The sequence below is a fragment of the Aplidium turbinatum genome, chromosome 2 (genome assembly GCF_918807975.1).
Source record: "Aplidium turbinatum chromosome 2, kaAplTurb1.1, whole genome shotgun sequence".
Taxonomy (NCBI): domain Eukaryota; kingdom Metazoa; phylum Chordata; class Ascidiacea; order Aplousobranchia; family Polyclinidae; genus Aplidium; species Aplidium turbinatum.
This window is the reverse complement of record NC_137473.1, coordinates 41,259,816-41,286,118: the sequence shown is the minus strand read 5'-3', so window position 1 is coordinate 41,286,118 and position 26,303 is coordinate 41,259,816. Positions and strand designations below refer to the sequence as shown.

Genomic DNA, 26,303 nt, shown 5'->3' with positions numbered 1-26,303 from the left:
TGGTGTAAAATTGATATATATAGATTTATTTATTTGACAGGTTACATAACCTGTCAACTAAAAAATAATAATTGCTATTAGGCTGCTAACACAGTGAAAATAAGTTATGGTACGGTAAAGGCTTGCAATAGTTTTATGAAATTTCCAAATGCTAAAACTGGTAGCCTAATATTTGATCAGTGGTGTAGCGTAATCATTTTTTGTGTGTTCACTTTTTTCAACATACTTTAGTCTGCTTGTATTTAAAAAATCCACAGGTGTGGTTCAACCAAGTCACCTCTATCGTTTGTTTCCTTTTAATTCAAGTAAGCTTGCTTAAAGCTTGCTGAAAAAGTGAAAACCAAAAAACAATGGTCACGCTAAGCCAAACGCCACTACTTGTGATCACATACGATTTAAAAAAAGCTGTTGTAGAATCTATAGGCTATTGTTATGACGCTATTTTATTTATATTGTTTATAATTATACTGCACCATACCATTCTTGCAACACACAAAATGAAAGTATTCTCTCTCTAAAGCTTCTACTTGATTGATTGAATCTTTATCCTCGGACTGGGAAAGCTTCTTAAAGAGCTTAATCCTGGCAGTTTCGCATACTTGTAGAGGCTTTGGATCACTGACGCAGACCCGGTCACCGAGATTGACAGAGTGAAGTTTCCGATAGTTGAAGTCTTGTTGCCGGGAAATTATTCCATCCATTAGATGCCACTGCATGGAGAGCAGTCCATAACGTGCGTTGCTCAAGCGAATACCCCGAGAGTCGAACCAGCGCCGCTATTGATCTTGAAGTTTCTTCGTTCCAGAAGTGCCGCGCTAACCAATTGAGCTATCGGGGCTTCAATTAAAAGTGAAAATATGCCAGCTTAATAAATCATTTAACCAAATGGTTTGCCAGCCAGAGCTCTAGGTTAAGAAGAAAACTATGGTAATATAACGTATACCAAATCAAGCAAACTATTGATCAATTGGTCATTAACCTAGTAAGGAAATATAGTATTGCTGACCACACTTCTAAAAACCCAGCTTAGCTTGATGTATGGTAACTTCTACAATCTACATGGCAGTCGCAGTCAGACGAAACAACCCAAACTATTGTATCTCAATCTGTAACGGTGTTGCCTGACCGTGTCAAATGAATTTTTGCTCAATGGCTTAACAAACTTACCCAGGCCCAACTCGACCGCAATTTAAATTCATCATTGTGCTTCCACCTCAAATCGACCACTCAAAGATTTCAGTCAACTACTGCGTCAGGTAGGCTACAGCAATCTTCAAAAAAAAATGTTTATACCTTGTTTCAGTGGCGGATTCATAACGTAATTTATAGGTGGGCCTAGAAAATATCTTGGTGGGCCTTCACCAATAATGCCACGGCGGGCCAGTACACAAAAGCTTAGTGTTACCGAATATCTCTTACAAATGCTGTGAAATAGTGACTGATGCCGCAGACATTTCAGTGCCACTTGGTTTTTCTAGTATTAAACGCTAACATGTTTTGTTTTTTTTATGAATCTGATTTTGGGTGGGCCCACTGTCAATCTGGGTGGGCCTGTATCAATCAGTCCCACCCGGTAGATCCGCCCCTGGCTTGTTTTAATAAATGTTTTTAATCAAATTGCAGTGTGATCTCTAAAAACACCCACAACGCCGGCTTCAACAGGTTTTAGGACAATTTTTTCCGGTTTTTCTTTTACTTTGCAATTGTTTCAATTCTAATTTTTGTCTCGATTATCCATAAAATTTTTCGCATTGAAGATGTAATTCTGGCAACACTGAACAGGAGAATGGTTCGGTAGACACTTTAACGTAGGACAGTTTTCCTCACGAATCAGCTGATTCACAAATCGTGTTGCCAACATTTTTTCTGCAATTAAAGTTAATACAAAAAAGGGACATAAAAAAAGTAGGTATCCAGCGGCAAAAAAAAGAAAGAAGTGTCTTCTGAGTATTAACATGTATCAAATGGCTGACATTTTAACCGATGAAAAATTTCCTTGTGACTCATGCACATTATGATTGTAGGTGCTAAAATGCGTAACAATCGAAAGCAAATTTTGAAGTGTAAACCATCAGGCTGAGCTTTTACGGCATTATTGCACAGTTAAAACAACGAGATATAACACATTGTGTTATATCTCGTTGGTTAAAATAACAAGGTGATAAACTGTTTTATTTTGATCAACAACGCACGAGTACAAAATAATTGACACAGCGAAAAGAACACAATAAACATAGCCAGGTCAGAGGCTTTAAAGAATCGGCCTGCCACGCCCCGCGAAAATCCTCGGAATTTACTAAATCTTCAAAAAAACAAAGTTGCAGCATTTGGTTGTGTGCAGGGTCGCAGCCAGCACAAAATTTTGGGAGGGGGGAAAATGAGTATTAGCTATTGCACCTGTAAGTGAACCGACGGCGTAGTCTATCGCCGAAGGTGACACCCTTTTAGTTTGTGGGGGGCTCTTCCACAAAGTTTTGAAAAAATATCCCAAAATTGGGCATTCTGAGAGTACTTTCGGTCGAAATCAATGGCAAAACTCTGTCAGGTGATGCTGCAACAGAGGGTAAAACGTTTATTTAAATTACATAAAACACATTTGTAAGAGTAAATATAGGCTAGTGGTTGGTGCAATGGTAGACTTCAGTTTGTGAATGAATAAGCTACCTTTCGCACAAAATACAGCACAGTAGCCTACGTACGCTATCTAATGTTCACATTAGGTCTGAGGTGTAGGCTTCGGGTTCTCTTGGGACTGCTGTTATGTTTATTTGCATCATCACGAGACCTGACAGTCTATCAATATCTATAAGCCAATAGCTTAAAACTCGGTTGGTCAGTCGTATGTATAAAAATATTTCGGGGGTGCAATTGCCCCTGCTGACTACGCCCTTGGTTGTGTAGCCTATCTGAAATTTCACTGGATCTAACTCTCTCAGTGCTTAAAAGTAATGTGAGCATACAAGCTAGGTGATTCCCTGATTTAATCAATCTTGAATAGCTCAGTCTAACCTTAAAAAGCAGAAGACTGGTGGTTGTCTACACTCCACAACGTGCAAACCCTAGATTGGGCAAACACATCAAAGCTATGAAAAACTACTGTTTGTTTTGCGAGTCTGAGCATATTTTCACAATCAGTAGATCTTGTCTTTCTTTATTGTGCTTAGCTGCTTACGAGGGACACGCATAATGGTTTTACGTGTTTATGCCAACATGCAGTGGCGGTCGACGGCCACACAACTAAATTTTCAACAACTGATTTGGTTGGTTAGAAGCAGTCGAAAAATTTTCAAAATCTTACCAGAAACATATTACCTAAGCTACTATTATTGCTATCTAATCCTAATGATTTTAACTCACGAGATTTGAGCAGAGTTAATAGCAGGACTGTATTGAAATGGCAGTAGATATATGGTAGATGGATATTTAATATGACGATTGATAATGGTAGATATTTACACAATCCACCTTCACTGACACATTGCATGCTGTGTTCACTGTTCATATAAGTATAAGTTTGGCTCCAGGTCCCCTGCGGTAACAAACACGTATATTAGCCCTAAAAATGGGGGTTTCATGGTTGCCAGTCGCTCATTGTCGCCTGGGTTGAAAGAAAGAACAAGCAAGCCTGTTCTATACAGAGCATCTCCACTGCTATACACAGCTTAATTGAAAATTCCAAAAGGCTTACAGCGGAAAATGTTGACAATGCAAATGATAAGCACTTAAAAGGTTTGCTTCCTCATTTCATCTAAGGAAGACACTGCACACGCAGACTTCATCATATCTGCTTTCTCCCCATGACGATGCGCGTATGCATTAGGTATTGTTCGCTTAGGCAATGGATCACGTGCAAACGCAATTCCAGGTTTGCGCTTCCGCACAACTTTAAGAAATTTCTTCACATCCTTTCGAATTGTTAATCCTGCAGGCTGCATCAGAATTGCAACGTGATGCAATATAATCTCTCATCGTGGACAATTGACCAAGTGCATTTGTCACGTCTGCGTCTTCTTCCATATTATACACCACATTGAACATTTCATTGACAACAGTCCGCATTTCCTTTATGGTGTTCAGTCTTGCGTTGCTTAAAATATTGCTTGGGCCGGGTACGTCTTGAAGAATCTGTTCCATGTGAGTGTCAGACGCAAAACAACTTGAGTCACACACTTCAGCAGAGTCTGGTGGGCGCTCACGCCCAGGCCTAACTGCTAAGCTGCCAACTACGCACGGGTCTCGAGAACAATGAAAGGAGAATTTGCGTACCAAGTAGGAAAAGTCTCCCAAGACACATGGGCAACGTGTTGAATAACCGCAAACATGTGCTTGCACGGAAGAAGATGCTTCTGGAAATCATCGCAGAAACAATTGGGGATGGTACTTTCTCCACCAAACGTTACGCGATAGATTAATTCCGACGAAGCACTTCTTACAAGAAATGCATCTCCAACTTGAGAAATGGAGGTGTATGGAATTTCATCCGATGAAGCAATTCTTCTCAGAAAGTCACCGATCACCTCTTTTGGTCTATTGTACAAATACTCTGGAATGGAGGAGTTGTACTGACGATAGAATTCCGAAGAAAAGATTTTGTTGTTCGTACCTGCAAAGCAAGCAAACAGTGCTCAAAAGCAACATCTTATAGCTGATAGGTCGGACTACAAAAGTAGCCCCGCAAAAGTACGGTCAGCCTTAATAATGTCATTATGGTTATTGTTTAGGACGGTATGTGCAGTTGTGCACGTTCATTCGAAAATGACATGACAGTTTAGGCATTCTTGAAATTTAATATCTAGCATTCTAACCCTTCAAGGCTTACAATAAATGGTAGTACCGTACTGTAATTGCAGTTGTACCACAATAACACAGCATGGTAATTTTCACTCACCGACGCTTGTTGTCAGGAAGGAATTCTTTACGAATTATCGCTACAAGAGCTGACAAAGATTTATCCCTCCGTGTTCGAATGTATGACTCCTTCAGTGTTCTGTTTTGGCGTTCCACTCCATTGTTTGTGTGGAAGGTTACGCTCCACTTGTTGGCTCGATAAAACCACACCCAACGCTGCAAACATTTTTAGCTCAGTACATTGCAATTGTATCCAGCAGTGAACGTTGCAAAATTAATGCTGTGAATGCTTGCATTGAGTTACTCATTCAACGAACCTGCCTTTCTGGAAGCCAAGCATTTTCAATGTATCTTTGAAGCTTGGGGTTATTCATCCAGCACTTGCTGGTTTTGAAATCATTTCGTGCATCTGTGAAGGACTGCTCAGAAGCGGCTTTAGCCAATTCGCGCAAATGACCCATTACAGCTGGTTTGTTGTCACCAACACCATTGTCGCTTCTTCTAGTCCATCTTTCCCAAGCTTACTCTCTATGGAAATCGCACAGAAGCACTAAACAATCTGCAAAAGAAATACGAGAAAAAATTTAACTGCTTTTCGATTTGGTGAAAAAGTCCGTTTCGTGACCCACCCTACTACTTATGCTCCTCTTGATGAAAGATAGTTTGGTGACCCATGCAATAAAGTATCGATGTACGCTATATCTTTAATTTCACTTTTTTTAACTAACTGACATGTGGTTGTGTGAGTCTCTACTTTTCATTTCTTGCTTTATTGTCAACTCTACCATGCTGACATCCCCAGTAGTGAGTGCATGCAATGACAAAAGGAACTCCTGATGTTTCGTCCCACTGCAGTCTGCTCTTTAAACCACCTAATACATGAACAATGGACATATATGCAGAGATTATGATACAGCACACTTATCTCATATAAGCAATACATTTGTGCAACTTGAAGCCGAAGCCAACAGCTTACTGCATCACATTACCAGCTTTGTTTTTCTTTCCCTTTATAAATTTTGTTGTTGTTTCTTTTTCGAATTCTTCAACACTTTTAGTCGCACATTCCCATGAAGAAAACCACTGCAAACAATGTATTGATAGTATATAGAACAGGAGTCTACAAACACTTTTGGTACAATCCTAAAAACTAGTTGTATAATGTATATCCTCCTTGGATAGCAATGCAATAACAACAAAGTATAGCAAACACCTTTACAGGTACAATAGTTTTATTCGTTGCTAGTTTAAATTGTTTTGCAACCCAAAGCTGAAAGTTGCGTGACCAAAGTTTAGGTTGCAACCCACTATTTGCAGACCTTTCATTTACAAGACTGAAAAGGCAATCCGGTGTTTGCTGCGTTGTAAGATACATGAGTGGCAATCACTTCATTGGATGATCACAATATCTGGAACAATACAAGTTGGACCTTTTCGACGATAACAAATTTACTCACCTTTACATCAAAATTTTGAGTGATGTCTTCACCATCTTCATTGTGTTGAAATGTTTCACCAACACCGTTCTCTTTTTGTCTTGCATCTTGTAACTATGAATACAATTTCAATTGTCTTTGAAACTTTTAGAGTTACACTTGTCATTGCAAAGGTTAACCATAAGTGTAAGTAACACATTTATAGTAGGCTAGAGCAAAAAGAATTGTTGAGCTGGTACGTATTGTAAGTACGCTACTACTGTAAGACCTTGTCAACTGCAGGGAACTTGACTCTATACTCATCTTCTTAGTCATCTGAAAAGAATTGGTGCCAGCACAACGTGCACGAAGAACAGGTTGTATCTTCAATTTCGCATCTTCTGAAAGAACCTCACTTGACACCTGCCAAATAAAGAGAAAGCTGCAGCACAACATTTCACCAAACTGTATGAAACTTGCATTCATTTTCATTCACGCAGAGCAATCCGTAGTGAAACCTCACCGTTATGTCTTGTATGGATGTTTTTTCAACAAAACAATAATTCACATTCCCCGACAAATACAAACAATGATACTTACTTGAAAGTCAGGAAACTTAACCACTTTTAATAGGTGAATTGTTGTATACTTGCTAATTTTTCCAGTGCATTCCTGAAATACAGACAGGAATAAGAAAGTTAATACTGTACAATTTGGCCTACTTTAGATTGATGTTTCACAATAATGACAATATAGGGGAAGATGGGAACACTTCGAAGACATTTTCTAAATTTAACTGCTACATACAAGAATTAAAGGAAGTGTAAATAAACTTTTATTAAACTTATATTGTATTCCAAAGTTATTGCATAAAAAAGGTAGAAAATAGAAGCGCCGCCTTTGCACAATTTTGGTTTGGTTGGCTGGTTTTTGAATGCTTATCCTCAGACTGACAAAGCCTTTGATAGGTTATTTCTAGTAGTTTTTCATTCTTGCAGAGGCTTCTGACGCAGGGGCAGTTACCGACATAGGCAGAGTGAACTTTTTGGATTGTTGTTGCTGGAAAATTAGTCGTGCCGCTGAATGGATAGCAGTCCTGAAATGTGTTGCTCAAGAGAACCGAACCAGCGCTGCTTGATCTTGAGTTGGGCCTGTTACCACTAAGCTAACAGGGCGGGCGTTATTCAAACAAACAAACATTCTGTTTAAAGCAACGCCATCTAAAGTGTTCCCACTTTTCTGTACTACCAAAACTTCTTGGTGCAAAGAAGTAGAAGGCTTAGCAATCTCAAAACTAGTCAGACAGTGTAAAAACAGTATGATGACAATATCAAAATGTTTCCCATGTTAATACAAGGCTGTATAAAGTAAAACATGTTCTTTCTTAATAAAGCATGAACAGTGAAGATTTTATATATAATTAGGTGCTCATGTGCACTTAAATTCAAAAGAAAACAACAGACTTGGCTACTTACAGACCCAACTTTCGCTGATGAGACAAAGTCAGCTCTTTGGATAATGACATATGGTGTGTTTGTGGAATCCCAGAAAATGTTTCGACGTTTTGCCAAAGCTAATACAAATAAATCATTTTCATGCAAGTCAGTTTAGTGTTAGCCTATACAGTTAAAAATCAACTTCCATTTGCTAGGCCATCTTCAGTGGGTGCAACCTAGTTCGTACCCTGAAAAGATAGAGAAAAAATATTAAAAAAAGCCGAGGTCGCTGATCGCAGTTTAATAGCACAAAGCACGAAGTCGCTGATCGGAGTTTCCGCAAACAACCTCGAGAGTTAGGGTTAACGGAAACTGCGGAAAAATATTTGCAGAAACTGGGATCAGCGAGGGTTAGAGAGCATAGATTACTCGATTGTTAGAGTTAGGGTAAGCAGAAACTGCGGGAAAATGTTTGCGGAAACTGCGATCAGCGAGGGTTAGAGCATAGATTACTCGATGGTTAGAGTTAGGGTAAAGGTTAGCGGAAACTGCGGAAAAATGTTTGCGGAAACTGCGATCAGCGAGGGTTAGGGCATAGATTACTGAGTAATCATTACTCTATGGTTAGAGTTAGGGTAAAGGTTAGCGGAAACTGCGATCAGCGAGGGTTAGAGCATAGATTAGTCTATGGTTAGGGTTAGCGGAAAAATGTTCGCGGAAACTGCGATGAGCGAAGGTTAGCATTAGGGTAGAAGGGTTACGGTTAGCAGAAAATGCGATCAGCGACTTCGGCTTTGTGCTATCTTTCTCTCGATTTTTTTCAGGGGGAAAAATTTAAAAGGTTTGTGAAAACTGCGATCAGCGACCTCCGCTTTTTTAAATTTTTTCCCTCGATCTTTTCAGGGTACGAACTAGGTTGCATCCATCTTCAGTTAAGTTGACAGCAAACAACACAGGACAACACTAAAAGGCGGAAATGCGGAAGGCGGAAATAAGCCGGGCGTGGAATGGCGTATTGTCCGCAGAAGTAGCGATTTAATGCCGATGTAGAAAAGGCGGAAGTACGATCTTGGCGTCCATATTGTTTAACATAGCGATAACTTTATCATGAAAGAATGAAATGTTGCAACAATTGCATTTTGCTTCTAAAAAATAAAAAGGATGGTGCAATATTTCAAATGCAGTCCTCAATGACAATTTTGTGAATATACTTTATGACAAAAAGCAAATATATGAGATTTCATAATTGTATACATATTTTTATTTGGTTGAGTTTATTGCTTACTCAAAAGCTTGCCTAATGTGACGCATTTGGAAGTGTTGTTTTGTCATAATAAATTAAAATCGTTGTTTAACTCTACTTGTACTTTACTATCGTTTCAACTTTATAAAATATCTTCTTTCTAGCTATGACAACCATTCTTTTGTACTGTACACTGTAACACTGCACATGCCAAATTTGTGTTTTCACCATTGCATTTAGTGCATGCTTGCGTCAACAGTATAAAAAAAAATTGAATCGAACTGCCACAAAGAAAAGAAATGTAATTATGCATTTTCTCTCCGCTCAAATTTGGAAAAAATACCGCACTTCAAATAAAATACAATTAAAACAACCAAAGCTATCATTGACGTCACAATTGCTTACAAATCATACTTTTAATAATAATTATGGTATTACCAGAATCAAACAATTTAATCACCTCACAATTGCTTTCAAACAATATCTTTCAATGATATTTCAACATAAGAAATACTTCACTGTTGACTTGTGGCTAAAATTCGCAATTTCGCATTTTTCCTATAGGCCTATTAAAGAATTCCTTCAAATATTCGAAATTTACTCCAATAACTGTGGAATTAAAACAATTAAAATATTTAATAGCATCACAATTGCTTCTAAATAATATTTTTCAATGATAATTCAACGTAAGAAAATGTTCGGTATTGAGTTGTGGCTAAAAATCGCATTTCCGCCTTTTTCCTATTTCAATGGATTCCTTTGAATTTCTAAAATTTACTCAAATAACCGTGGAATTAAAACAGTCAAAGCAATTAATGACCTCACAATTGCTTCTAAACAATATCTTTCAATGATATTTCAACATAAGAAAATGTTCGGTATTGAGTTGTGGCTAAAAATCGCACTTCCGCCTTTTTCCTGTTTCAATGAATTCTCTTTAAACTTTCGAAATTTACTCCAATAACTCTAGAATTAAAACAGTCAAAGTATTTAATGACCTCACAATTGCTCTAAATAATATCTTTCAATGATATTTCAACATAAAAAAATGTTCGGTATTGAGTTGTGGCTAAAAATCGCACTTCCGCCTTTTTCCTGTTTAAATAAATTCCTTTCAATTTGTAAAATTTACTCCAATAACTGTGGAATTAAAACAATTAAAATATTTAATAACCTCACAATTGCTTCTAAACAATATCTTTCAATGATATTTCAACAAAAGAAAATGTTCGGTATTGAGTTGTGGCTAAAAATCGCACTTCCGCCTTTTTCCTGTTTCAATGAATTGCTTTGAATTTCTAAAATTTACTCCAATAACTGTTGAATTAAAATAGTCAAAGTATTTAATGACCTCACAATTGCTTCTAAATAATATCTTTCAATGATATTTCAACATAAAAAAATGTTCGGTATTGAGTTGTGGCTAAAAATCGCACTTTCGCCTTTTTCCTGTTTAAATAAATTCCTTTAAATTTTCGAAATTTACTCCAATAACTCTAGAATTAAAACAGTCAAAGTATTTAATGACCTCACAATTGCTCTAAATAATATCTTTCAATGATATTTCAACATAAAAAAATGTTCGGTATTGAGTTGTGGCTAAAAATCGCACTTCCGCCTTTTTCCTGTTTAAATAAATTCCTTTCAATTTGTAAAATTTACTCCAATAACTATGGAAGTAAAACAATTAAAATATTTAATGACCTCACAATTGCTTCTAAACAATATCTTTCAATGATATTTCAACAAAAGAAAATGTTCGGTATTGAGTTGTGGCTAAAAATCGCACTTTCGCCTTTTTCCTGTATAAATAAATTCCTTTAAATTTTCGAAATTTGCTCCAATAACTGTAAAATTAAAACAATTAAAATATTTAATGACCTCACAATTGCTTCTAAACAATATCTTTCAATGATATTTCAACATAAAAAAATGTTCGGTATTGCGTTGTGGCTAAAAATCGCACTTCCGCCTTTTTCGTGTTTCAATGAATTCTCTTTTAACTTTCGAAATTTACTCCAATAACTCTAGAATTAAAACAGTCAAAGTATTTAATGACCTCACAATTGCTTCTAAACAATATCTTTCAATGATATTTCAACATAAAAAAATGTTCGGTATTGAGTTGTGGCTAAAAATCGCACTTCCGCCTTTTTCCTGTTTAAATAAATTTCTTTAAATTTTCGAAATTTGCTCCAATAACTGTGGAATTAAAACAATTAAAATATTTAATGACCTCACAATTGCTTCTAAACAATATCTTTCAATGATATTTCAACAAAAGAAAATGTTCGGTATTGCGTTGTGGCTAAAAATCGCACTTCCGCCTTTTTCCTGTTTCAATGAATTCCTTTGAATTTGTAAAATTTACTCAAATAACCGTGGAATTAAAACAGTCAAAGTATTTAATGACCTCACAATTGCTTCTAAACAATATTTTTCAATGATATTTCAACATAAAAGTAGGTTCAGTGGTGAGTTGTTGTTAAAAATCGCATTTCCGCCTTTTTCCGGTTTAAACAAATTCCTTTAAATTTTCGAAATTTACTCCAACAACCATGGAATTAAAACAGTCAAAGTATTTAATGACCTGTCTGCACTGTCTAAGTACCAAAGGATCAGCCAACAGTCTCAATATTATATTAGAAATCGATTTCATGAGAGGCCGCAGCCCTCACATCGTCAGTCTATAGTATGAAACAAGTTACGGTTCGTGCAAAGATAACAAAAATATACGCACTATGACGTAATAAGAATAAAACAAAGGCGTGAATGCCACGGGAATGCATAGTAGTGGAGTCAACACTAGGTCAAAAGTGAATAAATAATTGGTAGAAAATAGACGAATTATTTCACTGCAGGTAAAATCATGGATTGAATATTGATGGTGGCTTTGATCTTGTGAAGCCATTTGTCCTCACAAGCATCAAGCCGGTCTAAACTAGGTTGTTCAAGAAAAGTAACACTGAAACAGTTGGACAGAGGCGGCTTATTGCTCAGATCATGGAAATTGGCGAAATGCTTAAGTAAAGCTGCACTGTCATTATTTTTAGAGAGGTCAAATTTATTCCAGATATTACGATGGCCTGTCCAACGAACAGAAAATTTATTCACAGTTTGGCCGACGTACTGTTCCTTACATACGTTACAAGTTGCTACATAAATACCATAGTTACTACAATCTAATTGTTGCTTGAGTTTAAAAACTTTATGGGGGGTGTTCAAAACATTAGTATGTTGGATCATTGAAATATTGTGTGAGCCGAAATTCCCACAAAGGGCGCAGTGTCGGCAGGGTCTAGAAGACCCGCATAGTTCCGACTGTACTGTATCTTTCGACAACTTTTTATAATTGGTCAGCTGATTACCAATGGTTTTAGGTCTGGCATACGTAACCATGGCATTCGGTTTTAATTGTTTTTCTTTTTCTGTAAGTTTCAACAATTTGGGTAATGCTGTAGCTCAGGGCTTCCCAAACTGGGGGTCGCGACCCCGCAAGGGGTCGCATAACGAACTTCAGGGGTCGCAGTGAGTACACCAATTTTACATAAAGTAGTGCGTATTATCCTATGGTACTTTTCAGACGTTTATTTTGTAACGCAGTTGTTGAAACTGATATAACTGTTCAAAACATTATTTTTACTGAGTTGTAAATTCTGCGTAAATAGGCCTCTAGCCCTGGTAGTGGGCTAGCTTGAGGACTGCATGCTAGTATAGCTATATATTGAAAAAGTAAAACTAATCGAATCAATCGAAAGCTGGTAAAAAAATCGAACGATAACGATAATTTCATCAATTTTTGCATGGAAGTGGAGCTATTTAGGAAGGATTGTGTTGGCATATGTCTACTGAGGGAGCTTCTGCAATGACAGGACATACACCTGGGTTTCATGCAAAAGTGCGATTTGCGAGTGATACGCCTACACATACTGTTTTTACACACTATAGGCCATGACCATAGATATCTATGCTATGACCTATGATTCATTGCGAGACCTTAATAGCTAAAAAGAATATATCCTTATCGAAATGTTATTGTGCAAGATGCTATGAAAATATTAACTTTATTAGTCGCGCCCTCAATACCCGTATTTTTGCGAGTTTATATGGTGAAATGTAATGAGAGTTCAGTTTAAATCCCTTTTACTGCATTGTGAAGTAAGATGGCTATCAAAAACAAAACTTTAAAAATGCTATTAACGTTGAAAAATTAAGTCGTGGTTTTTCCAACGGAAAAAAAAGTCAAACTTGGTCCATCATTTCTGCAATGACATCTGACTTTCAAAATTATGCTATTTGTGAGATTTGCTTGAAAAATGGTAATTTATCCATCTAAGGAAAAAACACCAACGTTTTTACATTGAAATCAAGAAATCAAAAACTTGAAGCGTTCGTTAAAAATGTAAACATCTAGAAAGAAGAAGTTGAAAATGATTCATTTGAAATTTTTTCATCTACTGTAGAGTTTTTGACTAACAGTGATGTGGAACCAAATGTTTAAGCCTGTGGTTATCGACCACTTGTCAAATCTGTTGAAACAGTTTTAAAAGTATTTTCTTCCAGAATTAAACAATGCCAAATTAGATTGGATCCAAAACCTATTTGTAATAGCCTACAAAAACAAAATACCGAGCTCCTCTCTTCCAAATCTCAGGAATAACATGCTGATCTATTTTCCGACTCTACGTTGCGGCTTGAATTTTCTGGAAAAAGTTTCACACTTTTTGGCTGGTTAAAGCGGAGTATCTATAGGCCTAATTATCTCACTCAGCAGTGAATGCACTCCTGCCGTTTGTGTTCACGCGTCTGTGCGAGTCAACGTTATCAAAGTTGACGACAATCGCAAGAAAATACCGTTCCAGACTAAGCGACATTGAAACCGCCTTGAGACCAGCAGTAACAAACATTGAGCAACGACTGGATTTGCTTTGCAGCAGAAAGCAGTCGCACTCATCACACTGAATAAATGTGTTTTCGGTTGTGTTTTGATTCCAATAGGCTACGTGTAAAGGAGAAGGTTTCGAGTATCGGTAGTTTGATGCTACTCTAGTTTCGTTCGAATTAAGCCTTTTAATAAATATCACAAAAGTACATTTCGCACTGTTTATCATGTTAACTGTAAAGGGTCGCGGAAAATTTTAGGAGATTAAAAGGGGTCGCGAGCAAAAAAGTTTGGGAAGCCTTGCTGTAGCTAATGCAATGCGGTTCTTTTTATTATTTTCAAGTTTTTTTGGTGTTGAATCTATCTTTCCAGTTCGAAGCAAGTGCAATTACATCGGATGTCATGTCTTCAGGGAAGTCGGATCTGAGTGCTCTATCTTTTAGACGCTGAAGGCTAGATAGGAAGTCCTCGTCGCATTCGTTCAGATGGCGTAGCCGCAAGGCTTCGCTGTAAACGATTGACTTGAAAGTCGTCAATGGATGATGCGAGGTGCCATTGATGAAGCAGCGATCTAGCGCAGTACTTTTGACAAAATCTTTTGTCACAAACTTGAACTTTGTATTATGACTGATGCAATGGTTGACATCCAGAAATTCCACTGTGTCTGAGTCTTGCGTAGTGTCGGTTTGCCGGAATGTAAGATCTAAATCAAATTTTGCGAAGCTTTCTCTCAGTGCGGATTTGATTGAGTTTGTAGTAGTTGTACCAATTGATATCCAAATAATGTCATCGATGAATCTTTTAAATACACAAGCTTCTTGCAGGATAGTTTTTGAAGCTTGAAGGATGTAATGTACGGTGATGTTCGCCAGGGAAACGCAATGATTGTCACCTGTGACAATCCCATCAATTTGGGTGAAGAAGTTTTCCCCATACTGGGTTACAACATTATTCATGCAAAATTCATTTAACTGAATAATTGTTTTTCTAGCTTCTGCAGGATAGGTAGTCTGCGTTGCAAGTGCGTTTTTCAAGGCTTCATTGACTACACTGCGTTTAAGTGACGGATACAGCGCTTTGACATCTGCTGCGACAATGTAGAGTGTTGACGTTTTTAAACAATCTTCAACGGTGCCTACTGTTTTGGTTTGCCAAGCCATCAGTTCTTTTATGTAGTGTTTACTGTCTCGGCAGTATTCGTTCGGTTGTGTTTGACAAAATGTTTTACTGATTGGTCCTAAAAGTTCTTTTATTCTTATTACGTCATAGTGCGTATATTTTTGTTATCTTTGCACGAACCGTAACTTGTTTCATACTATAGACTGACGATGTGATGGCTGCGGCCTCTCATGAAATCGATTTCTAATATAATATTGAGACTGTTGGCTGATCCTTTGGTACTTAGACAGTGCAGACAGACCAAGTAGTAATGGACAAAGGATCGTCGCAGCATAATAGCAGCTCAGATAGTCAGGCAGATCTCCTCCATCAGTTTACTACTAGAGAACTTCAAAGACATTCTAGCAAAGGAAAGGGGATCCCTGGCTATACTGAGCAGAGCTTTACAAGTTGCGTCCTGTGCGCTAAGGTAAGAGAAAAATTAGTCTTCCTTAATCGTTGTTTAAAATTCAAAGTACCGTACTTCTACCATTCAACCACCACAAAGGAATGGATTTCGACCTTTTGTTAGACCAGCAGAGTCGCAGATTAAGCACTGATATTTCGAAGCTAAAAAAGCAAGCAATAGGTAACAAAAGTATGTGGAATTCATTAACCAACCTTCAGAAAGACCAAATTTTTCAAAAACGTTGTAAAATCAAACATAACTTCATAAACAAGTTCAACTGGTTGTTTCAAAAACAGAAGGATACTAGGATATCCTTGAACAGGCCTAACCTAGATCATAATCACAAAAAAGCTGTTAAGAATAACAAGGACAAGAGAAGATACAAAAAACGCCACAAACAGAGAGCCCTACAGAAAAAACTGGAAAGAGCGGAAGCTATAATTTTGAATAAATCCTCTATTTCCCTGGAGAAAAGCGATAAGTTGTTATTAATGAAAGGATTAAATTTTGCCCCAACGCCCAACTGGACAGAGTCAGTTGAAAATTCAGAATGGCATAACGCTTATCCAGGGCCGGATTAAGGTTTTATGGGGCCCTGGGCTGAGCTGAAAGTGGGGGCCCTTATCAAGTGACATTTTTCGCTAAAAATTAATGGTGGAGTGGGGCTACGATACGGGCCCAGTTGCATGTATCGGTTTCACGGAGTCCCAAACAGCGGACCAGTGGCGTAGCCAGAGAAAAATTTTTGGGGGGGGGCGAAATATTTGATGAATTGAAGAGAACAACAAAGTGTTTGATTTAAAGCCATCGCTACTTGATGTGCAGTGGCGTATCCTGGTGGGTTGAAGCAATAAAAGTGGTAAAAGTGGTAGGGGAGTTAGAGCGTGCCGAAGGCACGCGTATTCTAGGGGAGTCCGGGGGCATGCTCCCCCGAAAATTTTTTGAAAAATTACACTCAAATAATGGATTATAGCGCTTTCTGAAAACACTTTTAGGGTAATATTTGTATGAAATTTATTAGCAGATAAACAGCTATTAACTTATTAAGATAGCTCTTACACACGAACGGGCAAAAACTGCGGCTAAATAAGAGAACACCAAGAATTCAGCTACACAAAAACTCAATAACTACACAAAAACCCAACAGAGTAAGCCATTCTGAAATTGCTTCCACAAGTTAGTTCAAAGAAACGTAAATCGCGTAAATTTTGCGCGATTTACGATTTGCAAAATTTATTGGCGTCTTTCTGTGTGTCTGAAACAAATCCTTGGGGGTGTTAAAAGCCAGATGTCTTTGAAAACGATATAAATTTCTACAAACTTTATTATATTTTCAACAAAGGGCTCAACTTCGAAATCCAAACTTGGAAAATTTGGGGGGCATGGCCTCTTTTGCCCCCCCCCCCTGGCTACGCCTATGCAGCGGATCACCTTCTTGTTTGCCCTCGGCTTACAACCCGGTGCAGTAGGTGGGACCTGTCAGTGTATAACTCCGTTGCGGAAGAATGTGTCAATCTGTGGTGTATCAACGAACTTTAGAAGACTCGATAGAAGAAGAAGAACTGCATTATATCTAACTGACCATCTTGTATCAGATAATGTCTTCAAAACAGGAAACCATCTAGGAATTTTGGATGGACTTGCCAACGATGAGTAGACGAGACGAGTCATGAATAAAGGCTTTGCAACAATTCAAAAAGCTCAGCGGCAGAACGGCATGTTTCTACAGGACATTTAGGATACCGATTAAACTAAGTAAATGTGCTGTGCAAGGGACATAATGAGCTACACTACATTTCTCGCACAGAAGAGCTTGAAGACCGTTATACTTGCCACTCATATTGGCAGCATTATCATAACTTTGACCCGTAATCCGTACCATTTTCGGATATGAAAGAATCAAATAAATATGTTTTTTGTTAACAAAACGAAGAAAAATTGAATAACTGGGGCTGGGCAGGGGTGCTGCAGCACCGCAGCACATATGGGTGAGCCGCCCTTGCTTGTTTGAGATACGAATTAAAGCAGTAATCTCCAGCTGTGCAACTAAAAAAATTAGTAGATTTTTTTCTTTGAGGTGGGGGCCCCCAAAAGTGGGGGCCCTGGGCTTCAGCCCAGTCCGCCCCCCCCCCTTAATCCGGCACTGCGCTTATCAACACGTTAGGAGAATAGAATGGAAGGCAGTATTCCAGCAGGATGAATCGGAGGAAAGCGCACCTTATTTCCCAAAAAAACTCAAAATTCCTAAATTGTCAAGACCAGACAACAATCAACTCGACCCTGAAACGAAAGCATACGTAAACATGACATTCAGCAAAATTCGAAACCTTGGTTCTGAAGTTAGAAAATCATACCTGAAGAGCAACAACCTACCCGCTGATCTTCGCAAAAGCCTCGCTAGATTAAGGGAACTCACAAATGACAAAAAAAATTGTTATTTGCAAGTCAGACAAAGATGGAAAAGTGATAATAATAGATTACAAGGATTACGACCAAATTATACAAAACCAACTGCAACAGTTCGAAAACCTCCCTTTCAATTCGAATACCATTGATAAACACATGGACAGCATTCGGCGCTACTGCGAGGAAGCTCTTACCTCTTTGCATAAGACTGGTGTAATTGATGATAAGGTATTATTCCACACGACTGGTCTCAAACTGAGAGGGTCTTTCTACCACAGAGCCACTGGACTACAAGCCAAACATTTCCGAAACAATTGTAGGGCAAAGTGGGGCGTGTTGTCACAGGGGCGTGTTGTCACAGCACGATTTCCATGTGATAACCCAAGCGTACAACCACGAGCTTTCAATGGAAGGCATAGTTTTCAGTTCTCTTTCCTACAAGCAGTGAAGATTAATAAATTTGTCACCACAGCAGAAATTATGAGGAGTGCCATTGAATTTTGGGCAAAATCAGGTTTTATAACTAAACTAAAAATGGTCTGGAAAACTAAGGTATGATCATAACTGATCAGGAAAGATATCATTCGTTAGCTTTAAGCCTGCTCTTTTCATCATACCAAACAGATAAGACATGCAAGTAGAGATGTACACATGGTTGTTGAAACCACCTGATTTCATACCACGGGGCGTGTTGTCACAGCTGTGACTACACGCCCCGAGGTGTGGATTTTTAATATTAAGAAACATAAAAAATTATTTGTGCTTATACAACGAGGTAATATGCGTATTTGTTAAAATACAACGCTTTTTTAGGAAATAAAAATTAATATTAGATAACGATACACACATATATTCGATAGTGACACATAATTCTCAAGATGACATTTTTATTGTTTTTGATAATGGGCATAAAATTTTTACCAATATGTTGTAAATTAAATTTTTTTGCATTTCGCATATTTTTTATTCGTTCAGCCTGTATTAAAACCATGTTTTTGTTGGTTTCTGTCATATTTTAGTCATAAAGCATGTGCAGAAATTTTGTGACAACACGCCCCATGCTCTGTGACAACACGCCCCGGGGTGGGGCGTGTTGTCACAGTCCATTCACTTGCATTAAACCTGCATTTATGTAAAAACGAAATAATCCAGAAAAACTTTAACTGTAGCTAAAAGAAGCCGAATGATACCTCTTTCAATTGCACTATCTAGCATTTCGATACCATTGGTACAGAACGAGATATATGCTGATTTGTAAAAATTGTGACAACACGCCCCACTTTGCCCTACTGCCTATTGTTATCCACTTTTCAAGACACACAAAATTGAACCGAATAAACTATCCACTATCTCCATCCAAGATATCCCTGTCCGGTTACTCCAATCCGCAGGTATGATTACAACGTCACGTGCCACCGCCTTTCTGGAAGAACTTTTAGGACCAATCAGTAAAACATTTTGTCAAACACAACCGAACGAATACTGCCGAGACAGTAAACACTACATAAAAGAACTGATGGCTTGGCAAACCAAAACAGTAGGCACCATTGAAGATTGTTTAAAAACGTCAACACTCTACATTGTCGCAGCAGATGTCAAAGCGCTGTATCCGTCACTTAAACGCAGTGTAGTCAATGAAGCCTTGAAAAACGCACTTGCAACGCAGACTACCTATCCTGCAGAAGCTAGAAAAACAATTATTCAGTTAAATGAATTTTGCATGAATAATGTTGTAACCCAGTATGGGGAAAACTTCTTCACCCAAATTGATGGGATTGTCACAGGTGACAATCATTGCGTTTCCCTGGCGAACATCACCGTACATTACATCCTTCAAGCTTCAAAAACTATCCTGCAAGAAGCTTGTGTATTTAAAAGATTCATCGATGACATTATTTGGATATCAATTGGTACAACTACTACAAACTCAATCAAATCCGCACTGAGAGAAAGCTTCGCAAAATTTGATTTAGTTCTTACATTCCGGCAAACCGACACTACGCAAGACTCAGACACAGTGGAATTTCTGGATGTCAACCATTGCATCAGTCATAATACAAAGTTCAAGTTTGTGACAAAAGATTTTGTCAAAAGTACTGCGCTAGATCGCTGCTTCATCAATGGCACCTCGCATCATCCATTGACGACTTTCAAGTCAATCGTTTACAGCGAAGCCTTGCGGCTACGCCATCTGAACGAATGCGACGAGGACTTCCTATCTAGCCTTCAGCGTCTAAAAGATAGAGCACTCAGATCCGACTTCCCTGAAGACATGACATCCGATGTAATTGCACTTGCTTCGAACTGGAAAGATAGATTCAACACCAAAAAAACTTGAAAATAATAAAAAGAACCGCATTGCATTAGCTACAGCATTACCCAAATTGTTGAAACTTACAGAAAAAGAAAAACAATTAAAACCGAATGCCATGGTTACGTATGCCAGACCTAAAACCATTGGTAATCAGCTGACCAATTATAAAAAGTTGTCGAAAGATACAGTACAGTCGGAACTATGCGGGTCTTCTAGACCCTGCCGACACTGCGCCCTTTGTGGGAATTTCGGCTCACACAATATTTCAATGATCCAACATACTAATGTTTTGAACACCCCCCATAAAGTTTTTAAACTCAAGCAACAATTAGATTGTAGTAACTATGGTATTTATGTAGCAACTTGTAACGTATGTAAGGAACAGTACGTCGGCCAAACTGTGAATAAATTTTCTGTTCGTTGGACAGGCCATCGTAATATCTGGAATAAATTTGACCTCTCTAAAAATAATGACAGTGCAGCTTTACTTAAGCATTTCGCCAATTTCCATGATCTGAGCAATAAGCCGCCTCTGTCCAACTGTTTCAGTGTTACTTTTCTTGAACAACCTAGTTTAGACCGGCTTGATGCTTGTGAGGACAAATGGCTTCACAAGATCAAAGCCACCATCAATATTCAATCCATGATTTTACCTGCAGTGAAATAATTCGTCTATTTTCTACCAATTATTTATTCACTTTTGACCTAGTGTTGACTCCACTACTATGCATTCCCGTGGCATTCACGCCTTTGTTTTATTCTTATTACGTCATAGTGCGTATATTTTTGTTATCTTTGCACGAACCGTAACTTGTTTCATACTATAGACTGACGATGTGAGGGCTGCGGCCTCTCATGAAATCGATTTCTAATATAATATTGAGACTGTTGGCTGATCCTTTGGTACTTAGACAGTGCAGACAGGTCATTAAATACTTTGACTGTTTTAATTCCACGGTTGTTGGAGTAAATTTCGAAAATTTAAAGGAATTTGTTTAAACCGGAAAAAGGCGGAAATGCGATTTTTAACAACAACTCACCACTGAACCTACTTTTATGTTGAAATATCATTGAAAAATATTGTTTAGAAGCAATTGTGAGGTCATTAAATACTTTGACTGTTTTAATTCCACGGTTATTTGAGTAAATTTTACAAATTCAAAGGAATTCATTGAAACAGGAAAAAGGCGGAAGTGCGATTTTTAGCCACAACGCAATACCGAACATTTTCTTTTGTTGAAATATCATTGAAAGATATTGTTTAGAAGCAATTGTGAGGTCATTAAATATTTTAATTGTTTTAATTCCACAGTTATTGGAGCAAATTTCGAAAATTTAAAGAAATTTATTTAAACAGGAAAAAGGCGGAAGTGCGATTTTTAGCCACAACTCAATACCGAACATTTTTTTATGTTGAAATATCATTGAAAGATATTGTTTAGAAGCAATTGTGAGGTCATTAAATACTTTGACTGTTTTAATTCTAGAGTTATTGGAGTAAATTTCGAAAGTTAAAAGAGAATTCATTGAAACACGAAAAAGGCGGAAGTGCGATTTTTAGCCACAACGCAATACCGAACATTTTTTTATGTTGAAATATCATTGAAAGATATTGTTTAGAAGCAATTGTGAGGTCATTAAATATTTTAATTGTTTTAATTTTACAGTTATTGGAGCAAATTTCGAAAATTTAAAGGAATTTATTTATACAGGAAAAAGGCGAAAGTGCGATTTTTAGCCACAACTCAATACCGAACATTTTCTTATGTTGAAATATCATTGAAAGATATTGTTTAGAAGCAATTGTGAGGTTATTAAATATTTTAATTGTTTTAATTCCATAGTTATTGGAGTAAATTTTACAAATTGAAAGGAATTTATTTAAACAGGAAAAAGGCGGAAGTGCGATTTTTAGCCACAACTCAATACCGAACATTTTTTTATGTTGAAATATCATTGAAAGATATTATTTAGAGCAATTGTGAGGTCATTAAATACTTTGACTGTTTTAATTCTAGAGTTATTGGAGTAAATTTCGAAAATTGAAAGGAATTTATTTAAACAGGAAAAAGGCGGAAGTGCGATTTTTAGCCACAACTCAATACCGAACATTTTCTTATGTTGAAATATCATTGAAAGATATTATTTAGAGCAATTGTGAGGTCATTAAATACTTTGACTGTTTTAATTCTAGAGTTATTGAAGTAAATTTCGAAAGTTTAAAGAGAATTCATTGAAACAGGAAAAAGGCGGAAGTGCGATTTTTAGCCACAACTCAATACCGAACATTTTCTTATGTTGAAATATCATTGAAAGATATTGTTTAGAAGCAATTGTGAGGTCATTAAATACTTTGACTGTTTTAATTCCACAGTTATTTGAGTAAATTTTAGAAATTCAAAGGAATCCATTGAAATAGGAAAAAGGCGGAAATGCGATTTTTAGCCACAACTCAATACCGAACATTTTCTTACGTTGAATTATCATTGAAAAATATTATTTAGAAGCAATTGTGATGCTATTGAATATTTTAATTGTTTTAATTCCACAGTTATTGGAGTAAATTTCGAATATTTGAAGGAATTCTTTAATAGGCCTATAGGAAAAATGCGAAATTGCGAATTTTAGCCACAAGTCAACAGTGAAGTATTTCTTATGTTGAAATATCATTGAAAGATATTGTTTGAAAGCAATTGTGAGGTGATTAAATTGTTTGATTCTGGTAATACCATAATTATTATTAAAAGTATGATTTGGAAGCAATTGTGACGTCAATGATAGCTTTGGTTGTTTTAATTGTATTTTATTTGAAGTGCGGTATTGTTTCCAAATTTGAGCGGAGAGAAAATGCATAATTACATTTCTTTTCTTTGTGGCAGTTCGATTCAATTTTTTTTATACTGTTGATGCAAGCATGCACTAAATGCAATGGTGAAAACACAAATTTGGCATGTGCAGTGTTACAGTGTACAGTACAAAAGAATGGTTGTCATAGCCAGAGAGAAGATATTTTGTAAAGTTGAAACGATAGTAAAGTACAAGTAGAGTTAAACAACGATTTTAATTTATTATGACAAAACAACACTTCCAAATGCGTCACATTAGGCAGGCTTTTGAGTAAGCAATAAACTCAACCAAATAAAAATATGTATACAATTATGAAATCTCATATATTTGCTTTTTGTCATAAAGTATATTCACAAAATTGTCATTGAGGACTGCATTTGAAATATTGCACCATCCTTTTTATTTTTTAGAAGCAAAATGCAATTGTTGCAACATTTCATTCTTTCATGATAAAGTTATCGCTATGTTAAACAATATGGACGCCAAGATCGTACTTCCGCCTTTTCTACATCGGCATTAAATCGCTACTTCTGCGGACAATACGCCATTCCACGCCCGGCTTATTTCCGCCTTCCGCATTTCCGCCTTTTAGTGTTGTCCAACAACACACAATCAACCAAGACAATGTATCTCCTCTTGACTTTTCCCATTGTTCACTGAAAGAGTGAGTCAGTAATCACGTAAGCAATTCCAGTAATAGAGTTAGCACACACTCAAGGGCAGGAACATCTGCTGAAAAAGGCCGGAGTCTAGGTACCGGTATCATAGAAAGTTGTTCTTACAAAACTGAAGTAGAGCAAAAAGCCTACTTACGAAGTTCATTAAAATGTTTGTGCATAAATTTCCTTCCACTTTTCCGTCCAAACTCTTTGATAGCTTCAAGAGTATCCGCTTCACTTGTAAACCACTGCACAAAATAACATTACAATGCAGACGTTGCAAAATGCAACAATTAAAATGATGTACGGTAACAACCGAATTTTGCAGAATCACAAACGGACCCTGGGAGGCAAAGCCCAATGCCCCCATGCGTTCGCCACTGGCTACACTTGATCAAAGGAAATAGTGAGTCATTTGTACAACAGCTTAATTGAAGCAAAATAATTTACAATGAAATACCTTTTTAACTCTTACAACAATAGAGCGTACAACAGAATGGTGCGGTATGCTTCCACGCAAAGCAATTAAACAAAAACAACAGATCTACGGTACTGCGCGATGACAAACTACCGTATGCCACCGTGCCACTAGGTCCGAGTGAATGAAAGAAAAGTAAGCAAACCTTTAGTCAAAGCACTAGACAAAACACAAGGTGACCACCTCACTACACTGTTACCGTACTAACCACCAAAACGTAAAATCCTCCACAGACCTACAAAGGCTACCCCAGGACACAAGTAAATCTACAAATTAAGTTAACTTACAACAGCAAGCCCAGTCAATACCAACGCATTTTCGGCGCCAACAATCATAATGGCGTGAGTCACATGACTGAAATCAGCTGATTCGTGAGGAAAACTGTCCTACGTTAAAGTGTCTACCGAATGGTTCACTCCAGGGTGAGTAGACGATATGGGGAATAGACCTTTCCTGCACTTCTGTGCAATGAAGCGTGACGTGGAAAACAATCACGCTGTTTAGAAATTAGTAGAAGCTTTGTGAAATCGTGGAATCAATGTTAAAAAACAAGGAATTTATGGTTGTACAGTATTTTATTAAAGTAACTTTCATAATAGAGCTTTGGTGGAGAGTTTGTCTTGTTGAACCATAGGCATACAAAGCTGAGTAACGTGATCAAGTTTAATATCTTCAAGTTTATTACATATAGAAACACAAAACTACGCAACAAATTAAGTACGGTATAGAACGTTTTTGACATCACAAGATGTCCTCTTCAGGAATAATATACGGTACATACAACTTAACTACATCTGAATAAAAATACAATGATTAACTAAATCTATAAACAAGAAAAGACAAAAACTGCACATTACTTCTGAATAGCTCAAACTCAACGATAGGCTCTACGAGAATCAAAGGTAACTGCATTAAAAGGTGTTAAACACATCACATGATTTGGTACAAAGGAAAAGTGCGAAAAAACTAATTTTAAAATACAGAGAGCAAGAAAGACGAGCCGCAAGCATACAATTGTCTGTTCAAAAGTGGATTGTGACGTTTTATGTGGCCTACAAGGCTTCCAAGATCTTAGTTTGATACTAGGACCTGCCTCTGGACGTGATCTCAATTAAATTGCTTGATAGAAACGTTATTTTGGCATTTTGTACATGAGAAAATGTGATCTTTAATTGCGCTTTTTTGTACAGAATTCAAATTCAGATTCAGGTGTTCCCCAGCTCTAGTCAATAAATGTCTTGTTGACATACCGATGTATGTCAGGCTTGCATTACCCAAACAACTGAATTTATAAACGACATTACAACATAGAACTCTATGTATAGAGCACCGTACTGCATGTAGGATTACCGCCAATCAGTGCTCCGCGTTTGTGCCTAATTTAGCTTTTTGCCTTCCTTTCTTAGTTCTGCTGTACAACGCCAGCGTTCTATTGTGCATTTGTCAGTCCTTGTAACTGCTAGTTTTAGCTGGCTTTTGGCTTATCCGCAACAATGGAAGAAGGGTTACATTCTTTTGATTTACAAAATGTTGTAATTTTTATAGGTTGTATAAGAAGAGTGAAGTTGGTTTTAAAGTATTTTAAGGTTTTTAGTTGGAAACAAGCCACCAGCAAAGCGTAAAAACTGTCAAATTGGCAATTGAACCTTCTAATGTTAGTGGAACTACGGAGTTACGTGCCCTAGCCGAACCAAACACAAACATCAAATTGTCGGCTTTATAAAAATTAGTGGATATTTGAAATGGTTGGAAAACCATAATCTTAATCCTCACGCCAATCGTAACCCAAACTGCAATTTTCAAAACTGATCCAGTTTTATCTGGCAATTTTGACAATGCCCAAAAATCAGAGATGTAGGCCTACGGAGTCAGATTTTTTGGACTCCTACTCCACTCCGACTCCAAAGTCAAGGACTCCAAGTTCACTCCTCCTACTCAAAATATTTTGGAAATATTGACTCCAAATGCAAAACATAAACAACCACAATCCAGATTTTTTTATAGCCTTCTACGTATAACATTTATAGGCTACCATCCCTATTCCCTGTTATTGTAGCGATCCATTATTTCATCATGTAAGTTTTTTTGCCTTTTACTATAGTGAACTACTTTAATACGTGTAAGGATATTTTATATTTAAGTATAGGCTAAGAATATTTGTTTATATTTGAATTAAGATTAAGGCTGTCGGACTATCTGATAAATATT

The 26,303-nt window shown here is 37.2% G+C and overlaps 1 protein-coding gene and 1 pseudogene across 2 annotated transcripts; one reads left to right on the top strand and one right to left on the bottom strand.

Moving 5' to 3' along the window:
- Positions 1-3,102: 3,102 nt before the first annotated feature.
- LOC145765131 (uncharacterized) lies at positions 3,103-7,833 on the bottom strand. Of its 2 annotated transcripts, XM_082576887.1 has the most exons (8): positions 7,739-7,833; positions 6,864-6,935; positions 6,553-6,686; positions 6,306-6,398; positions 5,838-5,931; positions 5,166-5,407; positions 4,889-5,064; positions 3,103-4,603 (listed from the first exon to the last, which is right to left on the bottom strand). In XM_082576887.1, the coding sequence occupies exons 6-8, from the start codon at positions 5,307-5,309 to the stop codon at positions 4,528-4,530; spliced, it is 396 nt and encodes a 131-aa protein (XP_082433013.1). In that variant the 5' UTR covers positions 5,310-5,407; positions 5,838-5,931; positions 6,306-6,398; positions 6,553-6,686; positions 6,864-6,935; positions 7,739-7,833; the 3' UTR covers positions 3,103-4,527. The 2 variants fall into 2 exon arrangements, with proteins under 2 accessions (XP_082433013.1, XP_082433014.1); XM_082576888.1 differs by lacking the exons at positions 5,838-5,931; positions 6,306-6,398; positions 6,553-6,686; positions 6,864-6,935; positions 7,739-7,833 and having other exon boundaries at positions 5,166-5,606.
- A 7,420-nt stretch (positions 7,834-15,253) lies between these two features.
- On the top strand, positions 15,254-20,778 carry LOC145764295 (uncharacterized; annotated as a pseudogene).
- The last annotated feature ends 5,525 nt before the right edge of the window (positions 20,779-26,303 follow it).

Excerpts from the sequence above, each read along its gene's own strand:
- LOC145765131 (XM_082576887.1), bottom strand. The coding sequence starts at position 5,309 with ATGGGTCATTTGCGCGAATTGGCTAAAGCCGCTTCTGAGCAGTCCTTC. Across the intron at positions 5,065-5,165 it reads CTTGGCTTCCAGAAAGGCAG|CGTTGGGTGTGGTTTTATCG; the intron begins GTTCGTTGAATG and ends AAATGTTTGCAG. Across the intron at positions 4,604-4,888 it reads CTTCCTGACAACAAGCGTCG|GTACGAACAACAAAATCTTT; the intron begins GTGAGTGAAAAT and ends CTTGCTTTGCAG.